Genomic DNA, 24152 nt, shown 5'->3' with positions numbered 1-24152 from the left:
TTTTAGAGAAGACTTGCTAGAGATATTGACAAAAGTCATCACATGCTTTGTGCTCACTTTGGGATTACTAGCAAGAGGCCGATCACATCTGAGTCATCGGTCATGAGTGTAAGGAAAGAAGCTTTGGCTGTTGGCACAATTGGCAAAGAAAGAATTGATTCAGATATAAGCGAATGTTCGGCTGTCAAAGACAAACAACACAATATCCTTTGTGAATCAGTCACATCTAAAGAAATAAGTCTTCTTGCTACAAAAAACATGGAAAGCATGAGAAACTCGCTAGACTTGCTAAAGGGATTGTATACTTATGTGGTGACTACCGCATCATTAATTGATGAAACTCAAATTATAGCCGAACAACGTTCGGCTGATAAAGCATATCATGATGATGAAGATTAAACCTCTACAGCCAAGGAGGAGGACTTGGCATGTCAGCAGCTGACCATTTCCAGTGATGTTGGAAAACCGGCTTAGCCAGATTCGAAGACCGGCTTAGCTAGGTTTTTGCAGGTATGTAATTGGCTGTCCTCAGAAGATGAGGAGCGACATCACTCAAATCAAGGACCTTCCTGCATGATTGACAAGGTACCAGGTGCAAGTATTTTACCAAATTCCCAACCCGGTTATATTGTTTCAATTGCTACCTCTATTAATAATATTCTTGCTAGTAGTTTTAAAAGACTGAATGAGGAAGGTATTTTACTTGTTGACAAGGAAATAAATTCAGATTGTATAGGCGAACACGTTATGACCTATTGAGAGGCAGATAAGAATATCTTGTCAAAGTTAAAGCTTACCCAGATTTCATATCTATATGGGTTGCTTTACTTACTTTATATTCAGTTTATACTTGGTCCCGAATGAGATACAAATTCTGTAATTATTTTGGGTTTAAAGATTTGGGACTAAGATTAAAAAACATTGTGGATTCCGATGTTGGTTTTATGATCAATTCTAGAACATCTGGCAAGAAAGGGAATCGCATGTCTAGGTGATCTAGATGTACTAACATGTTCTTAGTATATGTGGCATAGAAGTACCATGAGTGGACGATTGGAACAGTGAGACTTTCCATCTATTCAAGTGAAGTATTGGTAATACAAAGGCTTGCATGATAGCCACCCAAATTCCTAGCGCCGTAAGCAAAATAGATGCATAGCATGGTAAGCAAAGCAGACCGCATGACCGTCTTCTCCGTACAAAGGCGCCTGTGCTCTAACCCCTAGAGAGTCCCAAGAAAAAGCCATCCTATAATCACATATACTAATTCCAAGAGGACAAAATGACAGTGGTGGGAAGAAGTAGCATAGCAGCCGTTTGCTGGAGCAGGAACCACCATGAAGGAATGAAAGTCGATGTCCCTAAAGAATTCTAACGCCTTTCCTGCTGTTTCCCAGTCCCAGGGTTGTCTCTCGTTATCTCCTTTGTCTTGTCTTGGTGACCACCATATACAAATGATGCACTAGCACGTTTGGTACAAATTAAGAGAGAATTCCCTATTTGACACTCATGTAATGAGTGGTTTATTTCTTGGCCTCAAAATTTTTTCCATCTTTATTTGACACTGACTTGAACTTTGGTTCCTTATTTGACACTCCCGTTCATTCCATCGTTTACAGTAACCCGTGGATACTTCCACCCTATTTTACTAAACAAAACGACATCCAAATCACCTCTAAAATTCTTGATACTTTTTGTAGTGATATAAAAGACAGAGACGAACTCATTTTACACAAAAGCACATATATATCATTTAAAATCTTAAAACTAAAATTGAGTAAAATACGCTACTTTTAAAGATTATGTGAATTTTTAGAGCATAAAAATACTTTCCAAAAATTATGTAAAAATATCTAATATTCTAAACGCACATTTAAGGAATTTATAAAATTATTATATTTCACAAGTCGCAAATAGGTCAAGAAAGGAACCACTCATTATATGAGTGTCAAATAGGGAATTCTCTCACAAATTAAAGGGTGATCAGTATATCAGAGAGGATTGAAATGGATTACCCGGGCTTTTTGCCGATCCAAGGTGAAGTCGGAGCGGTAAATATACATGGGGAGTACTTCATCACGGATATAGCATTACTACTATTGATACAATATTTTCTTACAAAATAAAATAATCTAGAATAGTTGGATGATAAATCCTATGGTTGAAATGCTTTAAGTAAAGTTTGCGGGTAGGAATTATTTCACTTGATTTCCTAAATGGCGTATCTTTTGGGGAAAAAAATAAAAATATTGTGTTTTTCACCCTCATATCCTTTTTATGAGACCCAATTTACTTTTTCCCCGCTTAGCACTATCCCTGTTGCAGCCTCCTTATAAGCTATTTTATTATTTTTTAGATAAAGGAAAAATCTCACATGGCCATCTATTTTATTCTTATAAAGGTTTTTTTCTTGAACGAAATTCTTAGTATGAGCTTTTTATCCAGGCATATTCTACAAAAACGAAATATTGCGCCTAGCTCTTTTAATTTACCAAAACTGCTTGTGCTCACAGTAATCAAAGTGGACACAAGGCTATAGTCTTCTCTTGAAGGAGTAAACTTTCAACACCCCAAAAAAAAGAGAAAAAGTCGTATGATTATCACGTGCAGTACTTCGAATAGTAGCCAAGTCCCTTAGCTAGGCTTAGAAAGAGGGCGACATGACGTGTTGGTCAGTACTGATGGCCCGTTCATAGAGGAACGGCAATGGCGAGAAAGGAATTGCACAGCTGCTGCACGCGTCTGCATGTGAATTTAGCACCAATGCACTTTGATGTCATTGTCGTGGTTACGCTTCCTTCATCACTAGTGCTCTGCTCCCTGAATTTGGTTCGAGACTTCCGCTGCCTTGCAGCTGCAGGTGATCGAACTGGTGTAAGCACACATTTTCATCTTAACGCCATCCCCACTGGAATCGACATCATTTCCACTTCTCCAGGGCCACTTGCTCGCCCAACCGAACAGATTTGCCAAATGTTACGGAGCTCAGACTCGAAACATTGCTGTACTGCTTCCTATTCATCACATAAAAAGAAGAAGAAAAAACACATTGATGTGCTACAGGAGTTCAGTTGTGAACTTCCTCAAGATTTTTTGTACTACGCTCACTAAACTACAATGCACATGGACGGGAGAAATGATGGAAAACCGGAAAGAAAAGGCAGTTGGCCGCGCATCGCAGGGATTAGGAGCGGAGTTCATGCTCTGTTGCTCTCCCACTTCTCGTCCTAGTATTCAAGCAGGCTGCCATCCTGCATTCCTGCTAGTGTTCGCAACAGCAGGTGCAGCCTACCCAACATACACTCACCAAACGGCCAGCCAGGTGTCAGGATGGGGATTGGTGAATTGTGATGGCTACGCCTCAAGTCTATCAGGTGCTCTGTATTTCTCGGAAGCGCGGCGCTTTTGCCAAAATAATTGCTTGGCTGCGCCAGACGTAGAAATTATACTCCAATCTGTGGCACCATAACGCAGCATTCTTCCAGGAGAACTCCATCCCCCCCGTTCTGGTTGCTTCCCTGATACTTCCTATTCCCGTGTGTGTGCCATCGACTCCTTGCAACTTTGGTTCATTCGTCTCTCATTACCTCCCATGTCTAGGTGACCACCACATCATCATGTGCTAGCACGTTTGGTGCAGAGGGCAAAGTGAATTGAAGTGGAATACAACTGCCGGACTCGTTGCTTATTATCCAGGTGAAGCTGTAGCGGTGTACTCCTGTATATTTGTAGGAAGTGATCCATGCACGTGTACAAGTGAAGTTGTAAGAAATCGGTGCTTGTAGCTTAAAAGGGGAGGGGTGAATTAAGCAATCTTAAAATCCTTAGCCACTATTTGCTTCAAAATATGAAGTAGATTAGTGATTCTCCCCACCCAAAAGAAGTTTTACAATCTAGATCCAATCCTATCAAGATACTATAGAAAGTAAAGGCACTCAGCTGCAACTATGAAATGCGGAAATGTAAAGGAGTGGGTTAGAAAGAATGCAAGCTCGGCACGATAAATTTTTCCCGTGGTATCAGTGGGCAAATGCAACCTCTAGTTCACGTTGGAGCTCCACCAAGAATATACTCTCGGTCACCAAGTCTCTCCTGGTCAAGATCTTGGGTTCACCACAAAGGCTCTCGCCAAGCCAGATGTTGTCTCCACTAAGGCAAGGCTCACCACTCCCTCTCTTCCGGTCACCTTGATGTTGTCTCCACTACGTAGCTTCTCCACGAAGGAAGAGGTCTCCTCGTCCCCCGCACACGGTCGTCGTCGCCACTTCACACTAAGCTGGAGGATTGAAGACTTGCCGGCGAGCCACCAAGGCTCCAAGGTGCCGGCACACCTAGCTTACAGAACCAATCACAAGGTTGCAACACCTTGCACTCACTCTCTCTAGGACCATTCTAGCACTAATCACTCTCTAAGCATGTGCTAAGCCTTTAATTAATCACTTGTACATTTTTAGTAGCTTGGATGTGTTCTTGATGTGTCTTGCACTCCAATGGACTCCTGCGCACTCCAGCAACTTCAAATGGACGAGTGGAGGGGGTATAAATAGCCAAAGTCTCAAAGAGCCGTTGCTCCAACGGCTAGTTAAAGTGTACCATCGGATGTTCCGATGGTAGCATTTTGGTAGGCATTGGAACATCCGGTGCTACAAGCCATTGACCTCCCCGCGCTAAAATACTTCACTGGCGCAATCCACCGACTGATCCGCTGGGGCACTGATTCATCCGATGCTATGTCCGATGGGGCATCGGATCATCTGGTGCTGATGGTTTTCAGCACAAAACCTCTCTGAAATTTTTCAAAGTAAATATGATTGCTCCGACAGTCACCGACACAATTCATCGGAATATCCGTTGCTTCCTTCTTTCACTTCACTGCTCCACCGATTCGTCCGATGGGTTATAAAACTTGATCATCGGATCATCCGGTGGTCAACCTTGGCAAGCATCGGAACATCCAATGGTTGCAGTTTGTCTCTGCATGCCTATCACCAACTAATTCGGTGGGCTCCCAAATACGTCGGTCGGTGCATTGCATCAATGCTTGAAACTTTGTTTCTTCACATGTCTTTTGTTGTGGTTTTCTTTTTTAGACCTAAAAATAATCTAAACAATTCATATTGTTACTCAATCACCAAAATCACAATCTATGATTTAATGGTGCCATGTTCAGCGTGCGTCGACGACTGGTGGGTATTAATGTGGTTGGTGATTTCTGAGCATTACTGTGTGTACTGTGTTTCATTAAAAAAAAGAGAGAGAAAAGAAGGCGGTGGCAGCAGCTAAGAGCAGCCCCAACGGGTTGATAGGAGCTGTTTACAGCAGAGCATGTCAGCCTTCAAGAAGACAGAAAAAGAAAAAAGAGAAATAAACGGTGCAACTGCAGATCTTTATGCCAACCCAAGGCCAGCAGAAACCAGCATCTCCACTGCTTGCCCAAAAGATTTGCTTAACGTATATAGTTTTGTTCATACTCAAAAGATTGATGCACTAGTGTCATTCGTGAATTCTGATGTTATTTAATGCCATTCAGCGATGGATGTGTTGATCCTAGGTAGCCATACGAAATCATATAACGATTACTAAGTGAGGATCCATCTCTTTTTACAAGGCATATGTAAAGAATTTTTCCCTATGGAACAGATTAATCTAATATCAAAGGATACACAGGCCATCGCAGTGCTTTCCTTCGGAAGGGCTCTGCCAAAAGGGAGAAATTGCCAGCCAGACGTGCCTTTGCATGACTCCCGACTAAGGAATTTTCGTGTATCTATTGTAATCTCACGCAGGGTACTCAACTTTTGTGGCAGATGCACCCCGCGGACTGGCTCCTGTTGCTTTCCCGATGTTTCCTGTTCCCATGCGCTACTACATCTCGATATTGTGTACATATCTCATTGTGCTCGATTATGTGTATAGAAATATATTCGGCGAATGATCCGTGGACACATGTGGTTTGTGGTGGCATGTTGATACATCTTATTTTCAGTGATTACTATATGCACAATCTTTTACAGCCAACTCAACGATAGGAGGATTCAAAGAAGTTATTATTGGGCGGTGGTTTAAACACCTGGTTCGACAGAAGCCGTTGGTCAAAGAGAGCCTGCAAGTGATGTATTCTTCTTAATTTTTAGAACAAGTATTGACAATTTCAAAAGAAAGATATCCTGACTAATCATCGGTGCTGCAAAAGTTGGCACTGTCCATGGTGTATTCTTTCTCGATTTTCAGAACCCAAGACGTGGTTTCGTTCAGACTCCAAAGATTGGTGTACTAGTCTTCAGTATTGAGCTCTAATCTCTTGCTCAAAATGCTAATGCCATTCAAATGGATGTGTTCATTGATCCCAGCAAGTAGTCTCCTGCATCATCTCCGTTCCATGGACAGGCTCGCCTCGAACCCAATCGTGCATACAATGAAACTACCCGTGCGCCCCCCAGCAGAACTGATTACTACTTAGCTGCTGGTGTTGACTAAGACGTTCCTACTGCTTTCCACATGCTTCCTACTCCCATGCATGTCTTCATCTTTGGTTCGCTTCTCATTCTCTCTCACCTTTGTTGCTGCCAGTTCAAGTGAAGTTGGAGCAGTATACATAGATGTATTGAGGATGTCTCCTTGACGTATGTCATGGTTGATGGTTATTGACATGTACTATTTTCGAGCATTAGTACACACAATTTTTCCCGTACAAAGTCCAGATGGGGGAGGATTCAATGCAACCGAGCAGTGGTTTGTAGGTACGGTGAAGTGGTGAACCAAATGTTTTAAACACATGGCTTCATGAGCCATAGGCCCTGGAAGTTTAAGCGAAAATCAGCTCCGCACACAAAAATCCAGCGCTACATATGTGTCTCGGCTGAGTAATACTTCCAGTCCTTAATTAAAATTTTCAAGTATGTGTACTGTTATTCTGTTACGACACATGCACACTAAGTGCGAAATATAGTAAGATAGCTAACCATGTGTCTTGTGTGTGAGTAGTACTTTCAATCCTTACTCGTTCAGTCCTTGCACCAAGTAATTCTGTTATACATGAACACCAAGTGCAAATTACTCGTTCAGTCAGAATCAAAAGATTGCTGTACCGGGGTCTGAAACCCTGGACCAAACACGCCAAGAGGATGCTAGACTGACTCGTTGCAGCTGCACGAGATCGACGGATGCCGGAACGTCGTGCAAGTGCAGATCTCTACAGCTCGGCCCCGTCCATGCAGAAATCAATAGGCAATTAATATGTCTGTTCCACAGATTTTCCAAACGTAATCGTTCAGGCTCGATATCCCAGAACCAGGGTGCCTCGTCCTCTCATCCAGAGTGGACGCAAATTCGTCTCTCGTTGTAGAGAACATGTAAAGGATTTGTTCTAGCACCGTGCTTAACGACTTGAGCAAGACATACCAGTGGAAAAGAGATGAATTTTGGCTAAATGATTTGATCTCTAGGATCAATAATATTTATACTACAACAAAAGGAGTACAAGGAAGGAAAGTATACAGATTAGATATCACGTCGTTATCACTCGAACTCATCGTTTTTTCCTAACTGATCACGGCAATATCAGCACCTGCTGGATCTACTAACAATATCCTTGCTAGAATGGACCCAGACTGATCTCTGTTGTTCTAGTTATAGAACCGGTGCAATAATGGGACAAATTGCAAGCTGTTCCGGTGCTTGACTCGCGACACATAGAAGGGTTGAAAGTTTAAGGTAGAGGTTAATATTGAGCTGCCATAGAAGTTGAAGGCACTGCTATATATCAGTGTGCTTAATGAGACGAGCACATAGACTTCATTGGTGGCTTGACGAGGAATTGAGATTTAGGGTAGAGATCTAGAGGAGCAAGAGCACCTCCAAGGATGGGAAAAACTAACAGGATCGATACACTTGTCGATCCTTCTTTCCACCTTAAGGCGTGTTTGGATCCTAGTTTAGCTCTTGTCACATCGAATATTCGGATGCTAATTAGGATGATTAAACATGAGTTAATTATAAAACTAATTGTAGAATCCCTAGGCTACTTCGCGAGACGAATCTATTAAGCCTAATTAATTCATCATTAGCAAATAGTTACTGTAGCACCACATTGTCAAATCATGGATTAATTAGGATTAATAGATTCGTCTCGCAAATTAGCCTCCACTGTACAATTAGTTTTGTAATTAGCCTATATTTAATACTTCTAACTAGTATCGAACATCCGATGTGTCTAGTCCAAGGAGTTTCTTTCTATTTTTCCTTGCTATTTTACATTTACTCCCTGTATTACACCACATTTACAACTACATACACCAACAAGGGGAAATATGGCAGATGCTGCTGGCAGCGTCATTTCGGGCACTTTCCTCATGTTTCCTGTTCCCATGTATTATGCATTTTGATCTTTAGTTGTTTCTCATCGTCTCCTCTATCGATAGGGCTTGATGCCTATTAAGCAAAGAAGTTGGAGCGGTGTATGTAGATATGTCTGAGGGATACCTCAACAGCCCATGCGGTTGTTGTTGGTGGCATATCGGATATATAGTATTTTCAAGCATTAACTATACACAAATAATATTTCCTTTACAAACTCATATTTAAGAGGATTCAACACAATTGAATAGTGGTTTATAAATTACCAACCAATTGTACCCGAATATTGGACCTTTAGATCAAAAAGAGACGGCTTCATCGTTCTCTCTGCATTTGGTTGGAATTTCTCTCTGCCCTCTTGCAGCTGCAGGCGATCAATTGATGCTGCAACGGCTCATCTTCAACTCTACGCCGACCCAGTAGAACCAACATCCCCAAGTCGAAAGCAGTTTAGTTTCGTTCAGACTCCAAAGATTGGTGTACTAGTGTTCAGTTGTGAGCTCTAATCCCTTGCTAAATGCCAATGGCATCTAGCGCGCGATGGATTTGTTCGTTCCTAACATGCTCAGAGGATGCAATGATGCAGCATCTCCGCTCAACAGGCAGGATCGCCCTGAAGCAAGTTGTGTAGGTAGCGACCCTCAAAAAAGTTGTGTAGGTAGCTTAGCTGCACCACACTACAATGAAGTCTGAAACTACACTGCACACGACAACTAGCTTAGCTCCTGGTAAAAGATGAAAAGTGATCACTTGTTGGGGGAGAAAAAGTGAAGAAGAGGGTTGACGTGTTGGTCAGTTTGGACTTTGGACGGGCCAATTGAGAACATCTGCAGAGACGAGCGCGGCAGAGCCGCACAGGCTTTTTCTTTCCATCAACCTCCCGATAGCAGTGACGATGAGTGAGTGGCACTGAATGGTTTTGGTGGTGGATCTTGCGGTGGTGCAGCGCTACTGGCTCACCTTCACTTTGTTGATTGAGTTGAGAGACGAGGAGTGGAGGAAACGGAACGGCGGCAAGTGGAGTTCATCTCTCGTTACAGTGAACATGTAGAATACACTTTTCCTCTCCCATTGAAACCGACCACATCAAGGACGTGGGCTAGCTATTGCAGTTCTTAAAAAAACCTGAGAGCATGGCCAGTTTGGGGAAATCCTAAGCGAGACGCCAGAGGCTCAGGCCTTGTTTAGTTCACTCCCAAATCCTAACTTTGACACTATACAAAAAGAACATTCTCCATCACATCAAACTTGCGGTACATGCATGGAGTACTGAATGTAGATGAAATCAAAAACTAATTGCACAGTTTTGTTGTACTTTGCGAGACGAATCTTTTGAGCCTAATTAGTCAATATTTGGACAATAATTCACAAATACAAACGAAAAGCTACATTGTTGCTACAGTAATTTGGACACCCCAAAATTGGGCAACTAAACAAGGCCTCACCTTCACTACTCGCTCAGCCAGGCACGACAAATGCATAGGTCATTCCACATCGTATCGCACCTGGTTTCAAGCTACGAGTTTGGGCCACTTTCCTCATGCTTCCTATTCCCGCGTGTCAATCTTTGCTTCATCTCTTTTTCAAAAAAAAATCTTTGCTTCATGTCTCACTGTCTGCCCTACCCACGACTACGAGGCTTGCTTGCTTAGTTATTCAAATGAAGAAGCTGGAGGCTGGAGCAGTTTATATAGGGCAGGTCTTGGACTCTTGGTTGTTGTTAATTGGACATGGTGATATACAGTGGCACAGTAAATAGTAATAGCAGCAGTGAGATAGTATTTTCCGAAAGGAAAAAAAAATACTGTCGGTCAATCAAGGATCTGTACTCAACTTGATCGCATCGTGCAGGGACAGAGACAGAACTGATTGCCCGCAAGACGGGCAGGTTGTGGGGAGAGAAAAGGATGATGGCATGACGTGTTGGTCAGTTTGGGCAGACCGACCAACCGGGAACATCTGCAGAGGCGACCACGAATGCCTCGCGCTTTTTACTCTCCACCGGCCTCTCGATGGCAGTGAGATGATGAGTGGGCGGTGGTGAACGGTGACAGTGGCGGACGTTGCGGTACAGCGGTAGTGGGTGCTGTTTGGTCGTGTCCACGATCGCGTCCAGACTCGGGAGAGGAGGAAACGGGCAATGGCGGCAAAGGAATCACATCGCGGGGCGGCAGGCTTTGCCTTTGCCTCACCATTTGGTCCGGTCCAGGGCTACGCTACGCTTCTGTCGTGCTCTCTCCATTATAGGAGTATTTGGTTGGAATCTTCCTCTGCCCTTGTTGCATTGCAGCTGCAGCGCGATCGATCGAGATGCCGGAACGGAGCGTGCAACGGTGTACAGTTGCCAGACGCACTAGTTTCGTCCGGGCTCGAAATACTGTTGTACTGGTATTCAGCTGTCAACACGAATCGCCTGTTAATGTTAATGGCATTCAGGGACGGGTGTCTGCTGATTGATTGATCATAGGCTCCTCAAGCCCTGGACCAACAAGTACGTTTCTGAGGATGCAATGCAATAGTCTTTGGAAAAAAAGAGTATGCAATGCAATAATGCAGCATCTTCGTCGAGGCTCGAAATATTGGTATTCAGCTGTCGGCACTAATCGCTTCTTAACGCCATTCAGCGATGGGTGTTGGCTGATTGATTGATCCTAGGCAACTGAAGCCCTGGACCAACACGTTCAGAGGCATGGAATGCGATGCAATAATGCAGCGTCCTCGTCCCGAACCCAATCGTGCAGGGAGCTAAGCTCAGCAGCACCACGCACGCTACGCTACGCACGGGCACCGGTGGCGAGATGGAAACGGAAAAGGGGAGAAAAGGTCGCTGCAGCGCAGCAGCATTCACGCTGTCCCGATCGCGTTCACGCACGCTGCTCTCCATCCCGCTGGTGAATGGTGACGGCGGAGACGAGACGAGGATGGATGGATGCGGATGCAGTGGCAGGCGGCGCAGGAGTACAGGATGGCCTGGATTGGGATTGATGACGATGACTCACCCCCCGGGTGCGCCTCACAATGCAGCTGCAACTGCATCCAGCGAGTGCAGAGTGCTCTCTGCTAGTGCTCGAGTGCTTGGCTTGCTACCATGATGAGGCGAGCCAAGCCGCCGTACTATACGCTACGCTACGATACACTAGTGGTGGCTGTGCTGGTAGACTATCCTACTCCTCCCACGGTAGCATGAGTGCATGACATGACCGCTCAGAAATCGAAACAATGTTTTGCTTGCTTTTCGTCCGCCGTCGCCGTCGCCATCGCCAGGCACGCCAAACCGAGCACAGGCGCTTGTTTACTTCATCCCGTATTTCCAACTTTAGCACTATGCAAAAAGAAGATTCCCCATCACATCAAACTTACAGTACATGCATGGAGTACTAAATGTAGAGGAAATTAAAAACTAATTGCACAGTTTTGTTGTACTTTGCGAGACGAATCTTTTGAGCCTAATTAGTCAATGTTTGGACAATAATTCACAAATATAAACAAAACGCTACAGTGTTGCTACAGGAATTTAGGTTGTCCAAAGTTAGGCAACTAAACAAGGCCCAGAATGGGACTGAGATCCGGGATGACGCTGGATGGCAGGGCACAATGGCACAAACTGCATTCCATGGAGCAACCTCCAGGGCCTAAGACTACTGAAGAAACCAATCATTATACTGGTGATGAATGGTAAAGCACCAGGGTGGTGAAGACTGAAAAATCCATCCAAAACCAGCTTCTGAATAGTCCTGCCTGCATCACACTGCACCGGTGAACGAACAGTGTGTGTGAGCAAGAACATCCAAACCAAGACCGACGCCGAGTGACACGGGCACGGGCGGCCATGAATGATTCTGGTTGGACGCGGGCGCGATAGTCCTCTCTTCCCCCCGCTACTGCTCGGAGCCCAATAATGCGTGCCTGCCCCTGCTCACAGCCTCACACACACCCCAAGCACTCTCTCTACCGTCCGGGGAAGGAATCATTGCGCCGGAGAGTACTGCTACGGCCACTGTTACTGTTGCATTGCACGCCATGGCCAACCCTCCTCTCTTGCTCTGCTCACGACCCCCGTGATCTGGCTGGCCTCCACTCCGTCAGTACCAGGGGCATCTCCAATCTGATCCCCCGTGATTAACATCGCCTATGTGTCAGTCTTCTACGACCTCACCGCCTTTCTGCCCATCGTTTGCGCTGTCCGTCAATGCAGTTAACACCATCATTTCAGAGCATGGAGCAGACACTCAAACAGCAAAGCCAACCACACCGATTCAAAGCTATGATGTTACCACTGTACTAGTAAAGTGATAGTGATGATGATCTTCAAGTACACAACTGTTACTCGCTGACAGTTTTGCCCCGGCTCTCCCAAGAAAATCAACCCAAATGATGAGATGAACCAAATTCAAACGAACCGAGGCCGAAATAAATGCTCAAAATTTAAATAAATCTTCAAATTCCAAAAGTCTCCTCAAACTTGACATGCCATTGCCCACCCCGTGCTCCCCACCTCACTTCACTCCAATAGAAAACTATACAAAAACATTCCACGGATTTCATTTCCCGAGCGAGGAAACCAAATCCATGGAGGCCCAACACTAACGTACTATAGATGATGGATGATGGATCCATCTTCCATCCATCCATCGGCGGCGCGTCCTCGGACGACGAAGACGCGAGCTGGCCACCGCTCGCTACTGGTCGAGCGCGTTGGGTCCGGAGCAGTAGCTGAGCACGGGGTTCCACACCCACTGCACGAGGAACCTGCGCCCGCCGGCGCCGTTCACGTTGTACGCTGCCCCCGACCGCGCGTCCGTCAGCAGCTGCCCCGTGTACGCGCCGCCGCCGCCGGTCCCGTAGATCCCCTCGCAGAGGTCCGCGATCTCCGTCGGGAACGACGGGTCCGTCCCGGCGTACCACGCGTTGGCCAGCGGGTTGGACGCCAGCTCCGCCAGCTCGTGCGCGATGACGCTGACCATCCCGTCGACGCCGACGTCGGCGTTGGGCGGCGACTCGGGCCTCCGGCCGTGGACGTACGCCGGGATGGCGAACGGGTACGCGCACACCTCCGGGCACCGCCGCGCCGAGTTCCCGACCCACGCGTAGGGGAGCGTGTAACCCACCACGGACGGGAAGGTGAAGTAGTGGAAGCCGCAGACCTGCCCGCAGAAGTTCTCCACCACCACCTCCGGCGAGGTGAGGACGAGGTACACGCCGCCGGAGTCCACGGGGAGGGGCCGGGTGCGCGCGCCCACCGCGTCGCGGACCACCGCCTGGATGTCCATCCTCGACAGCCGCGCGCCGCGGGACATGCGCGCGTCCGACTTCTCCGCACCCAGCGACACCGCCGCCGACACGTTGGCGTCGGTCTGGTCCGTGTACAGCCGGACCGTGCGCCACCACGCGGCCACGGAGGGCCGCGGGATCCGGGCCTCCTCCTCCGGCGGCGGCGCGAGGGAGCGGAGGAACGCGCGGATGGTCCGCTTCTGCTCCACCGGCCAGGGCCCGTACCAGATCGGGTGCACGGTGATGGCCGCCGCAAGGACCGGGCCCATGTGGTACTGCAGCTTCACGAACTCCGACGACCCCTCGAACTTCTTCGACGCGCCGAGACCCGACGCCGCGCCGCCGCCCGTCTCGTTCCGCGGCGGCCACGGACGCCACGCCGACACGGCGGGCGGCGCGGCGAGGAGGGCCGCGACGAGGAGGAGGAGGCCGAGGTGCCGCATCTGCATTGCGGCGAGCGCGGGGTGGTGGTGGTGGTTTATGGCGGGGTTCTTGGCCTGGGACCGGACCGGGGGGAAGCTTTATAGGAAGAAACGGGGAAACGGAGCTGTGAGTGAGTGACAGAGGGAGTGAGTGAGACTGTGGAGTGAGAGTGGGTGGACAGGAGGCAGAGGCACTGTTTGTTCTTGGCTCGGGCTCTTTGGACTTGGAGCTCCCGACCTTTTCATGGCTATTCGTGTTGCCTTGGTTCGTGTGGAGCTGATTCGAATATTGGAATGTGGGTTGCTTGCTTCTGCTCACTTTTGCAAGTGTGCTCGGGTCAAAATCAAATTCATATAATTCAAATTTCACTTTTCAATGCTGTGCAGTGTCTACCACGAATTTTTCATACCCCAACTTGCTTTGAGACAAGAGAGCTTGAACGCTGGGGTACATCCAACCCGAACAAGGATTCAAAATTTCAAACAGCGAGCACAGTTCTCGAGGTACGTGTGCAGAGCAGCTGAACCTCAAACCGCAGCGGTTTCCGGTGATGCCACGATTTTCACTCCCCCGCCACGGAGGGAAGCGGCGAGTAAAAAGCGCGGGTAAAGAAGTACGTGAGGCATGCCAGCGGGGCCCGGCTGCCAGATTCCGCATGTCTCCCTCCGTCCCCGCTCGCTGCTCTCTGCCTCTCTCTCCCCACTCGCAAATGGCAGCCAGCCAGCGGCCCACGGCCGTACACGCGTCCTTGTTGGAATGACTGACACGCGGGCCCTCCGACTCCGATATTTTCGACAGGGCCCAGACGCAGCGCGCACTCGGATCTCGATGCTCGTCGAACGTCATCGACGGCGGAGATCAGCTGCATCGCCGATGGTTTGTCCCGTTTGCTCGGGGGGGGAGGAGACGGCGGCCGGCGAGAAGAAGCGTGACTGACGCCCGGCCCCCGTCTCTGCGGGCCCCATGCGTCAGTGAAAGCAGTCGCCGGAGGGAGAGAGTTTGTGAAGCGGACAAAGACAAGGGCGGGTGGGGCCGGGGTGCCCGGCGAAAGCGGAGAAAAGCGTTCAAGGAGGGGAGGGGAAAAATGGATGGGAGCGACGCGAGTACCAGCAGCGGCAGCGCGGCATTGATTGAAGAGAGGACGCCGGGCTTTTGCAGACGACAGGAAATTCGTGGCCTCGTGGGGCCCGCACCCATGCGGCCATGGGCCATGCCATGCCGTCCCGTCCGCATTAACCTGCAGCGAGAATCGGGTAGGTCTCGCTCGCTCTGCCAACACGGAGTGGTCAGTCACGGCTGTTGAGACCACACAGTAACTTCTCGGAGGGTAGAATACTCCTGCAGCTGCAGCAGTTGTCCAACTTGTTCAGGTTAAATGGCGCCACTCCTGTGCACAGGGCACAGCACGGCGGTGAACTGAACTGGTTCATGGTTTTTCGTCGTTTTGGGCTTTTGTTAGGTGTAGAAACGTGAGGACTGGGAGGTGGATTAACTGGGCCCTCTGGTGAGAGGTGAATTAGCTTCAGAGGTTAAAAATGGTGCCGCCTACGTACTCCCAGTCCCAGCCCTAGTAGGCACCAGGCATGCCTCTAGACTCTCCATTCCTCCTTGCCAACTGGGTCTCCGAGCCTGTGTGTCAAGCTCGAACGTGCACGCTTTTTCAAGGAAGAATCGAAATGCAAAACCTTGCACCTTTGTGTTCATCTCGGAGACTATTAATCTCATCCGACTCGGTCCAACGGTCGAGCTGGACTCCTTGATCGCGCCCTGATCAGGGACGCCCAACCGTATATGGTTGGCGGACCCCATCGCGCAGCGCTATAAAAGAAAAGGTGGGGGCTTGGGGCACGCATGCCAAGGTTCGTCGTGCTCACCAGACCCACCAGCAAAATCCTAGACCCGACCTAAGTAGTGCTGAAGCGGCAGGAAGCACCGCCGCTACCTCGCTGCCGCCGTCTCCACCCTCGCCGTCAACTTCGCCGTCACAGCCATAGCGAGCTCGTCATCCAAGCCCGATGGTAGTGCCCCTACTCTCTCTACTCTCTCTCTCTCCCTCTCTCCCTCTCGGTTGTTCCTGTTTAGATCTAAGACTTTGATTTTACCCTAAGAATCAAGTTGTTAACCTGCTAGACGCACACCTAGAGATCCTAGATTTTCGTCAATGGTACCAAAGCCTAACTAGCGTGTAGATCTAGTCGGGGAAGTTTTTTCGCACGAATCAGAGGTTACGAAGCAATTAGAAGGAGGGGATTTTCGATCCCGAGTCAAAAATGAAAGAAAAAAATTTCTAAGATAGCGGCCGCCGGATCCACCCGACGACCATCGACTGCGCTCCACCGCAAGACCTAAAGCCAACGACTGCCGGATCTCGAACCGACAGGCTGCCGGTAGTGAAACCCTAACCCTAAGAAGGGGAAGAACCAGAGAAAGAGGAGAGGGGTTGGGGGAGCTTACCGAATCTGCTCAGGGAAGAAGACAGCCGCGCGCACGGGTTGCCCAGGGCACCGTCGCTGGACCGCTCGACAGCGGCGCGCTCACCCTAGGGCGAGCGAGCGCGCCGGCGAGGGGACCGGTGGTGGCGGCGCCACTCGAATGCACCCGCCGGCGAGGGGATCGGTGGCGGTGGCATCACATGCCACGGGCCTGCCGAGGGGAAGCCTCAGGCCGGCGCTGCGTCGCCGGCCTTCTCCCTCAGCTCGGCGCCACCGCTTGCCGGCGTACTCGCTTGCTCCCGCTCAGCTCTCGCTCGCTCTCGCACGGTTCCGGCGGAGGAAGGGAGCGAAATGAAGCTAGGGTTGGCTGGGGCAGCGACGCGGCCAGGTTTTGTTCGCCTGAGGTCAACACGCGGCCGTCGATCGCGAACAGAGGGTTGAGATACGTGTGGCAGAACGCCCCAATTAACTTAGCTAAAACACAATTAAGTCACCTGACACGCAATCATGTGCTTTAATCAAGTTAACTCGGCAGTCCGTTGGATTTCATCCGATAAACCGCTACACAGGACCGAGAAAGCATAGCTCACACGAAGGTGAGTGGTTCCAGAGAATACAATATATCATCCAAATTAAACAAGTACATTAATTTATTACAACATCAGGTCTAAAATTCAAAAATAGTTTGCAGAGTTCTTAAGCAGCGGAAATAAACAAACGAAAGCTAGCGCCGATGGCGGACGTCACGACGAGGCCAATCATGATATCAATGATTCCCGTCCTCGCCGTCCGAGGAGGGATCCCACTCGACCGTCCACCCAGGAGGAAGCTGGGGAGGCCAAGTGCCACTTGCAGCAAACTCAAAGACGTCAACATCACTTGAAAAGATGTGCCACAACAAGGCTGAGTGACTACGCTCAACAAGACTTAACCGACCGGTGGTACTACACCACCAACTTCTAGACATGCAAGACTTTTTGGCTGAGGGGTTTGTTTTTGCCAAAAGTGACTACAGTAGATCCTTACTTTCAATATTTTAGCCACAAGTTCTATGTTCATTTACCAATCTAAGTTAGCCACTATACTAACGAAGCAAAAGTTTCCAAATAATTTATGACAAGCATTAATATTAACATCACCATCAAGTTCCATTCTTACTCAGTGTAGCATAGCGATCAAGTAGTTCCAAACTGTGAGAGGCAGATGAATCGATTCGAATTTCTTAACCATGCATGGTGAACCTAATCTCACGATATTCGCGCACCACGAAAGGTCGCTTCACTTGTCCGCCGTCCCCATCAATTCCCACACCCGTGTCGGGCCCACTTCCCTTGGTACAAGGCTCCACAGACCCGGCCTCTGCCGTTCTATGACCACACTTGTCACCACATGCGGCTGCAGGGGAAACTCTGTTCCAGAGACAGTGGATCAAACTGCTCACGTCCTGGTTCAATCAGGTACTAGCCTTCCCCATCCCATACTAGGTATGAGATTAGTAGTTTCAAACACTTGATCACGAACACCATCACTTTTCGACCTTAGTCCGATTTCACGTAGACAGACGGGGCAATCCACCGACCACCAAAATAGTTCACAGAACCCTGCCCCGTCCATCATCCTTATGGTTGTAACAAAAAGGAGAGCAAACAACTCCTATACTCGCGAGTGACAGGAAATCACTCGACTTTTACCGAGTCCTATTTAAGCATTGCAACTATTCGGCCTATCATACTAGTGTTCAGATCAAAGGGAACTAATTTATGCATCTACGGTTTCAAGTAGTTCCTAAAAACGTAAATGCACAATCAAACCACCAAATATATTGCAAGAAGTTAAAGATAGGAATTTATGCTCCGGGGCTTGCGTTCAAGCGGGGCGGTAGCGAACTGGTCCTCGGCAGGCATGGGCTCAACTCCTGCAGGCGGCGGCTCAGCTACGGCTCCTTCTTCGGGTACCGGGGGAAGCTTGTAGGTTCCGTCGGCGAGGTTCAGCTCTACACGAATGCAATGCAAGGATAAGACACTTAGACGGTGTTTCAACAGTATTTGCAAGGATTTAAACCCAAAACTGTAGCAAAACTATAGGAAAAGGTGCGAAACCTACTTTATTAGATTCTACTCAGACTGAGGTTCCAACCAAAGTAATTTCACATTTTTCTGATTTTTCCTCAATTTAAGATGTAATTTCCAAGTTTCTGTCGATTTCATTCGAGTTAAAAGAGTCGGATCGGGAAAAACTTACGATCTGACCCGTAGACTTAAGGAATAACTGTACAGAGATCCTCGAATTTACACAGAGAAGTCTCGAATTTACACAGAGAAGTCCTCAAAATTTAACACAGATACCCTTGGTCAAAAGAAAAAGACACAACCGAGTCCTCGGGCGAGGCGGACAGCACTCGGGCGAGGCGGATCGGGTCCGGTCGCTTTCGCGGACGATCGAGGGTCGGGATGAGCTGGAAAGGGGTCGGCAGCTCACCTCCGGTCCTACTGATGAGGTCTCAGGGTTAGGAAGAAACAAGCCGAGGCGGAACGAGGAAAAATGACGGCTCGGGTCAGCGTCGCGGAAACTGGCGGTGGCGATCCGGCGAGACAGGGGCCTCAGAGGCTCCTTGAGCAGGTCGGCGAGCTCTTCGAACGAGTCGGCGAGCTCCAGGAGACCAAGCCGAAGCTAACAGTGAAGGAGTCGCTGCGCAGGGCTGGCCGGAGTGGCAGCTCCAAGTGTGGCGGTGAGTGCGGTGGAGAAAAACAGAGCAGGTAGTGCAGCAAAGGCGGTGGCGGCGAAGGGAACTCCGGTAAGAGGCTTCGGTACCTTTTTATAGATGCGCGGAAGTATTCGGAGAAAGGAAACGAGCTCGAGTGGGCGAGAGGATAAGATCGAGGGAGAAGGAAGTGCTATGTCACGACGGTGATTATTCGGCACCTCCATTGGCGAACTTGGATGCAATCTTGCCCTAGTTGGGTAGCAAGGAGTTGGGGCTGGGGAAAAGCGGGTTTGCTGGGCACGCGGATCTGCTAGGTCTGCGCAAGCGTGGGGTCGCATCACGCTGGTTACTGGGCGAAGGCATGCGCCGGTGGGCCGGAGAAGGGTGGGCGCGTGCTATCGCGGCCATCGATGGCGATGGCAGCATTGGCGGACAGGAGGTAGGGAAGGGCACTGCAGGCGAGGGTGCTGCAGGCGAGGTGACAGGGCGAGCAATGAGACGCGAGCAGGCGCGGGACTAGCGGCTCTACCGGGGCACGCTACTGGCGAGGCGGGGGAAGGAGCTGTCACTGCCTGCGCGGTGGTTGGCGAAGGCGGCAGCGTCGCGGGGCGCGCGCGTGGGCAGCGCGGCCGGGGTGTGACGGGAGGGCCGGAAGGCGTTGGGGCGCGCGACCGGGGATCCGGGTGGGGTGGATGCGCGTGGGAGGCGAGGCGGCACCAGCGCGGTAGCGGCCGGTCTTCGGTCGCAGAGTGGTTGGGGTGACGGCGGAGCTGCGGGCAGTGCGCGTGGCGCGGCCGGCGAGGCCTCAGGCAGACGAGACGGGACAGAGCGGAGGACCGCGGGCCGTTGTCGTGTGTGACTGGGGAGGGAGGCGCGTCGACCCTTCTTATCGCGGCCGGCGACTGGGCGAGGCGGCGCTCGCCAGCGAGGTCACGCCATGCGGTGGCGGCGCTCTGGAGCGCGGCGCACGTGCGCTCTGGCGCTGTCTGGCCGACGGATCTGCGATATCCTTTGCCAGGCCATCTTCAAGCCTCCTGATCTCCCGATTTTCAAACTGCGCCACGTTGACTTCCTTTACAAGAGTTGTAGTACACAGACCAATGTCCAACTTTTGTAATTTGACTGAATTCAAAAACATGGTGGATTTGGAGATTCAAAGCTTCTAAGTTTGGAGGAACGCCTGTTTTCAGGATTTAGAGAAAAACGGCTGCTTGGCGGGTTTTCAGGGTTCGGGGCTGACTTGAGCTGCAGATCTGGGAAGCTTCGGAGCTGAATTGGACCAAGGTCAAATTTGCAAAGTTGTTGTAGGAACTTAGTTCTCCAACTTTTACAAAGGGACTTTCTGATGTTCTACTCAACTTTCAAAAGATAAACACGCCCTAAGGCGCCAGGTCGGGCTGATTTCCAGACTTAGCCGGGATTGCTAAAGGAGGCTGAGTTGATCAAACTAGGGGACTTTGACCTGGATTTCGGACAACACAACACAGATTGGTACACCGGGTTTTTGATGGGCTTCTTGTGAGGGGAAAAACGGTACTTCCACTTGCCTAAAAGTTGCCAAAGCTCTTCTTTAAGCACAAAGGACTTGTTCTTACGATTAAAACCCCGTTTAAGCACCCAGATTGTTACAATACGCCGGGCCAAAAATCAGCCTCGGTGGAAGAACGAATTGACGGCCCAAGCCTAGGTTGAGTCTTGGGAAGCCACAAGCGCACGTCAGTGCAAGCAGGCTAGGCCACTTCCTCGTGCGGGCCGGCAGAACAATGGAGATCTAACCCAGGTGAACGCGGGGAAGCTGGGCTGCGGTTCGACGGCGTGCGCTTTGGGCCGCCTTCCCAGAGGGTCCGTTTTCATGCGTTTGTGGGGCGGGCCGAAACGAGCGCTGCTGAGTGAGCTGGGCCAGGGCGTTTCCTCGCGTGGGTCGAAAGAACAGTGCGCTTTGAGCCCGTTTTTGTTTTTCTTCTTCCAATGATTTTTGCAATTTCTGGAAATTGATTAATGGCTCAAATAAAATTAGTTTTGAGAAGTTTCTCCGGTGGGTAAAATCCACAAATTAAGTTTAAGTCTCAGCAAGCTTCCGCTATGTTAAGTTGAATATTTAGCATTATTTTGCCAATTTATGCATTAAGTTAAATTTTTTAGTTTATTTTTCTAATTGAATTGGAACCAACTGGAAAATTTAATTAGAAAATAAGCAATTTTTCCGAGTATAATAATTTTATCTACTAACCAACGTTGTTGATAAGATTATTATGCTACCAAGTTTTATTTTATCATTATTGATTCTAGTTCTGCCGATTCTATTTGTGCCCAACGGTGATATAGAATTAATATTGAGAAGTTTCATGTTTTAATTTGACCAACGTTGAATAAACTCAAATTTTTCTGAATTTTTTATTTTTAGGGGATTCTTTGAGTTATTCTCGTCCATAGAGTCCCTCAATGGAGGGAATTATAGCTCATGGTGAGAGAAGATTGAGATAGCACTTGCGTTGTCGGATATTGATCTAGTACTAGCTGATCCCTATCCCATTGCTCATGAGGATCCCGTGAGGGGTGAGAATGAGAGCGAAGAAGATTTCAACGCTCGAGTGTGTGATCATGCACGAATTAGAATGAAGTATGATCTTGATCGTGCGCAGTGGTATCAGTCGAACTGGAAGTGCTTGATGGTGATTAAAAGCTCCATTGTGGAGGCAATAAGGGGAGCAATCTCAGAGTGCGCCACCGCCAGGGAGTACCTAAGGAAGGTGGAGAGTCATTTTATTGGCTCTTCAAAGTCTTATGTAAACACTCTTATTAAGAGGCTTGTTACTAAGAAGTATACTGGTGGTGGAATAAGGGAGTACATATTGAGGATGAGTAACATGGCATCCAAGATCAAGCCTATGGACATGGAGCTCAAAGATGAGTTTGTAGTCCATTTGATCTTTGCCTCCCTACTCAAGAAGTTTGAGGCTTTTGTTGTTAATTACAACTTACATCCAGACAAGTGGGGCATTGAAAAGCTTATTGCCATGTGTGTGCAAGAAAAGGAAAGAATTAAGGGCTCACGTGGTGATTCTATCAACTACGTGAGGCAAAAGAAAAAGAGGAATTATCATAACAATAATTCTAAGCTACAAGGGAAATCTCAATGGGACAGTACCTCCTCTTCTAAGGCACATGGAAAGGCTTCACAAAATGATCACCATCAGAGATCAAACCATGAAGAGGTGGTGGACAAGAACACTTGCAAGTGGTGCAAGAAGAAGGGACACTACCAGAAGGATTGTGTGGATTTCCTAAAGCATCTGTGTAAGAAAGGGATTCCATACGAGGAGGACCCTGCAAAGAGGAGAAAGAATCATTAAAGTAGCAAATAACGTTGAAGCTAAAGTTGAAGGCATTGGAGAACTCTCATTAGAATTAGTTGACGGCTTTATACTTCATCTAAGAGATGTTCTTTATGTACCCTCTTTGCGTAGAAATTTAGTAAGTGTATCGCGCTTAGATAGTGATGGATTTGCTTGTCACTTTGGTGGTGAACAATGTAAGATTAAGTTTAATAACAAGTGTGTTGGTCTTGCTTTCAGACAAGACGAGCTTTATTTGCTATCAATTTGTGAGAATGTGAATGTTGTAAGCGCTGAGAATGTGAATGCCTTCTCGTCTATGAATGTAAGAAATAAGCGAAAAAGTCGTCTATGAATGTAAGAAATAAGAGGAAAAGAATTGATGATGTATCTTCGAAATTATGGCATGATCGTTTAGGCCATATTTTGAGGGGAAGAATTGAACGATTAATTAAGAAATCAATCCTTTCGCACTTAGAATTTTCAGATTTAGAGCAATGCATCGATTGCATTAAGGGAAAGTATGTTAAGAAAATTAAGAAAGACGCCAAACGAAATGCAGGAATTTTAGAAATAATTCACACAGATATATGTGGTCCGTTTCCTGTGACATCTATGGATGTTTATGATTCATTTATAACATTCACAAATGATTATTCACATTATGGCTATATTTATTCGATTAAAGAACGTTCATAAGCGTTGGATAAATTTAAGATATTTAAGGCTGAAGTAGAAAATCATCATAATTTAAAGATTAAGATAGTAAGATCTGACCATGGGGGGCAGTACTACGGTCGGCATACCCCATATGGCCAAGTTCCTAGACCTTTTGCAAAGTTTCTATATGAAAATGGCATAGTTGCCCGGTACTCCACACCGGGCAAGCCTCAGCAGAATGGAGTAGCTGAAAGACGCAACTGTGCCTAATGGATACGGTGAGAAGTATGATAAATTACTCCACTTTACCGATTAATTTGTGGATGGAGACATTAAAAACTGTCATTCACATTCTTAATCGAGTTTCTAGTAAGTCGGTGTCTAAGACACCATATGAGTTATGGACTGGACGAGAACCCTCACTAAATTATTTGCGTATGTGGGGCTGTCCGGCTGAGGCTAAAGTATTTAACCTAAATATTGGGAAACTAAATTCTAAGACAGTCAGTTGCTATTTCATTGGCTATCCAAATAAGTCAAAAGTTTATCATTTCTACTGTCCTAACAAACATATTAAGTTTGTAGAAACGAGACACGCTGTCTTTTTGGAGGATGAGATGATCAGGGGGAGCTCGGTACCTCGAGAAATTAGCCTTGAGGAGAAGCAAATATATGTACCCACTCCGATGATTCAGGAACCATTTTTCTTGATACCTGTTGCTGCTGCACCGGCAGTGCAGGACACTGTGGTAACAACACCTGTTGTTAGTTATCCCGTGGCAACAACGAATGGAGATGAGGAACCTGTGTCCTTCAGGATCCTATAGAACCTGTTGTCACACATGAAGAAAAGCTACAACAGCCCCATATGGAAGATGAGCTGAATGTTGGCCCTCCCAGAAGGTCTCAAAGAGTTAGAAAACCAGCTATTCCTAATGAATACGAAGTCTATGTTAGCGAACAAATTCAAAT

The 24152-nt window shown here is 48.0% G+C and overlaps 1 protein-coding gene and 1 pseudogene across 1 annotated transcript; one reads left to right on the top strand and one right to left on the bottom strand.

Annotated features, from left to right (window-relative positions):
• Positions 1-12610: 12610 nt before the first annotated feature.
• On the bottom strand, positions 12611-14269 carry LOC117851353 (protein EXORDIUM-like 3). Its single transcript, XM_034733152.2, has one exon. The coding sequence runs from the start codon at positions 14073-14075 to the stop codon at positions 13035-13037; it is 1041 nt and encodes a 346-aa protein (XP_034589043.1). The 5' UTR covers positions 14076-14269; the 3' UTR covers positions 12611-13034.
• A 4753-nt stretch (positions 14270-19022) lies between these two features.
• LOC140222477 (uncharacterized) lies at positions 19023-22604 on the top strand (annotated as a pseudogene).
• Positions 22605-24152: the final 1548 nt, after the last annotated feature.

Source organism: Setaria viridis, chromosome 4, assembly GCF_005286985.2.
Source record: "Setaria viridis chromosome 4, Setaria_viridis_v4.0, whole genome shotgun sequence".
NCBI classification, from domain to species: Eukaryota; Viridiplantae; Streptophyta; class Magnoliopsida; order Poales; family Poaceae; genus Setaria; species Setaria viridis.
This window is presented reverse-complemented; position numbering and strand designations above follow the sequence as displayed.

What these genes read in the sequence shown, in the direction of transcription:
- LOC117851353 (XM_034733152.2), bottom strand. Translation starts at nt 14,075, where the DNA reads ATGCAGATGCGGCACCTCGGCCTCCTCCTCCTCGTCGCGGCCCTCCTC.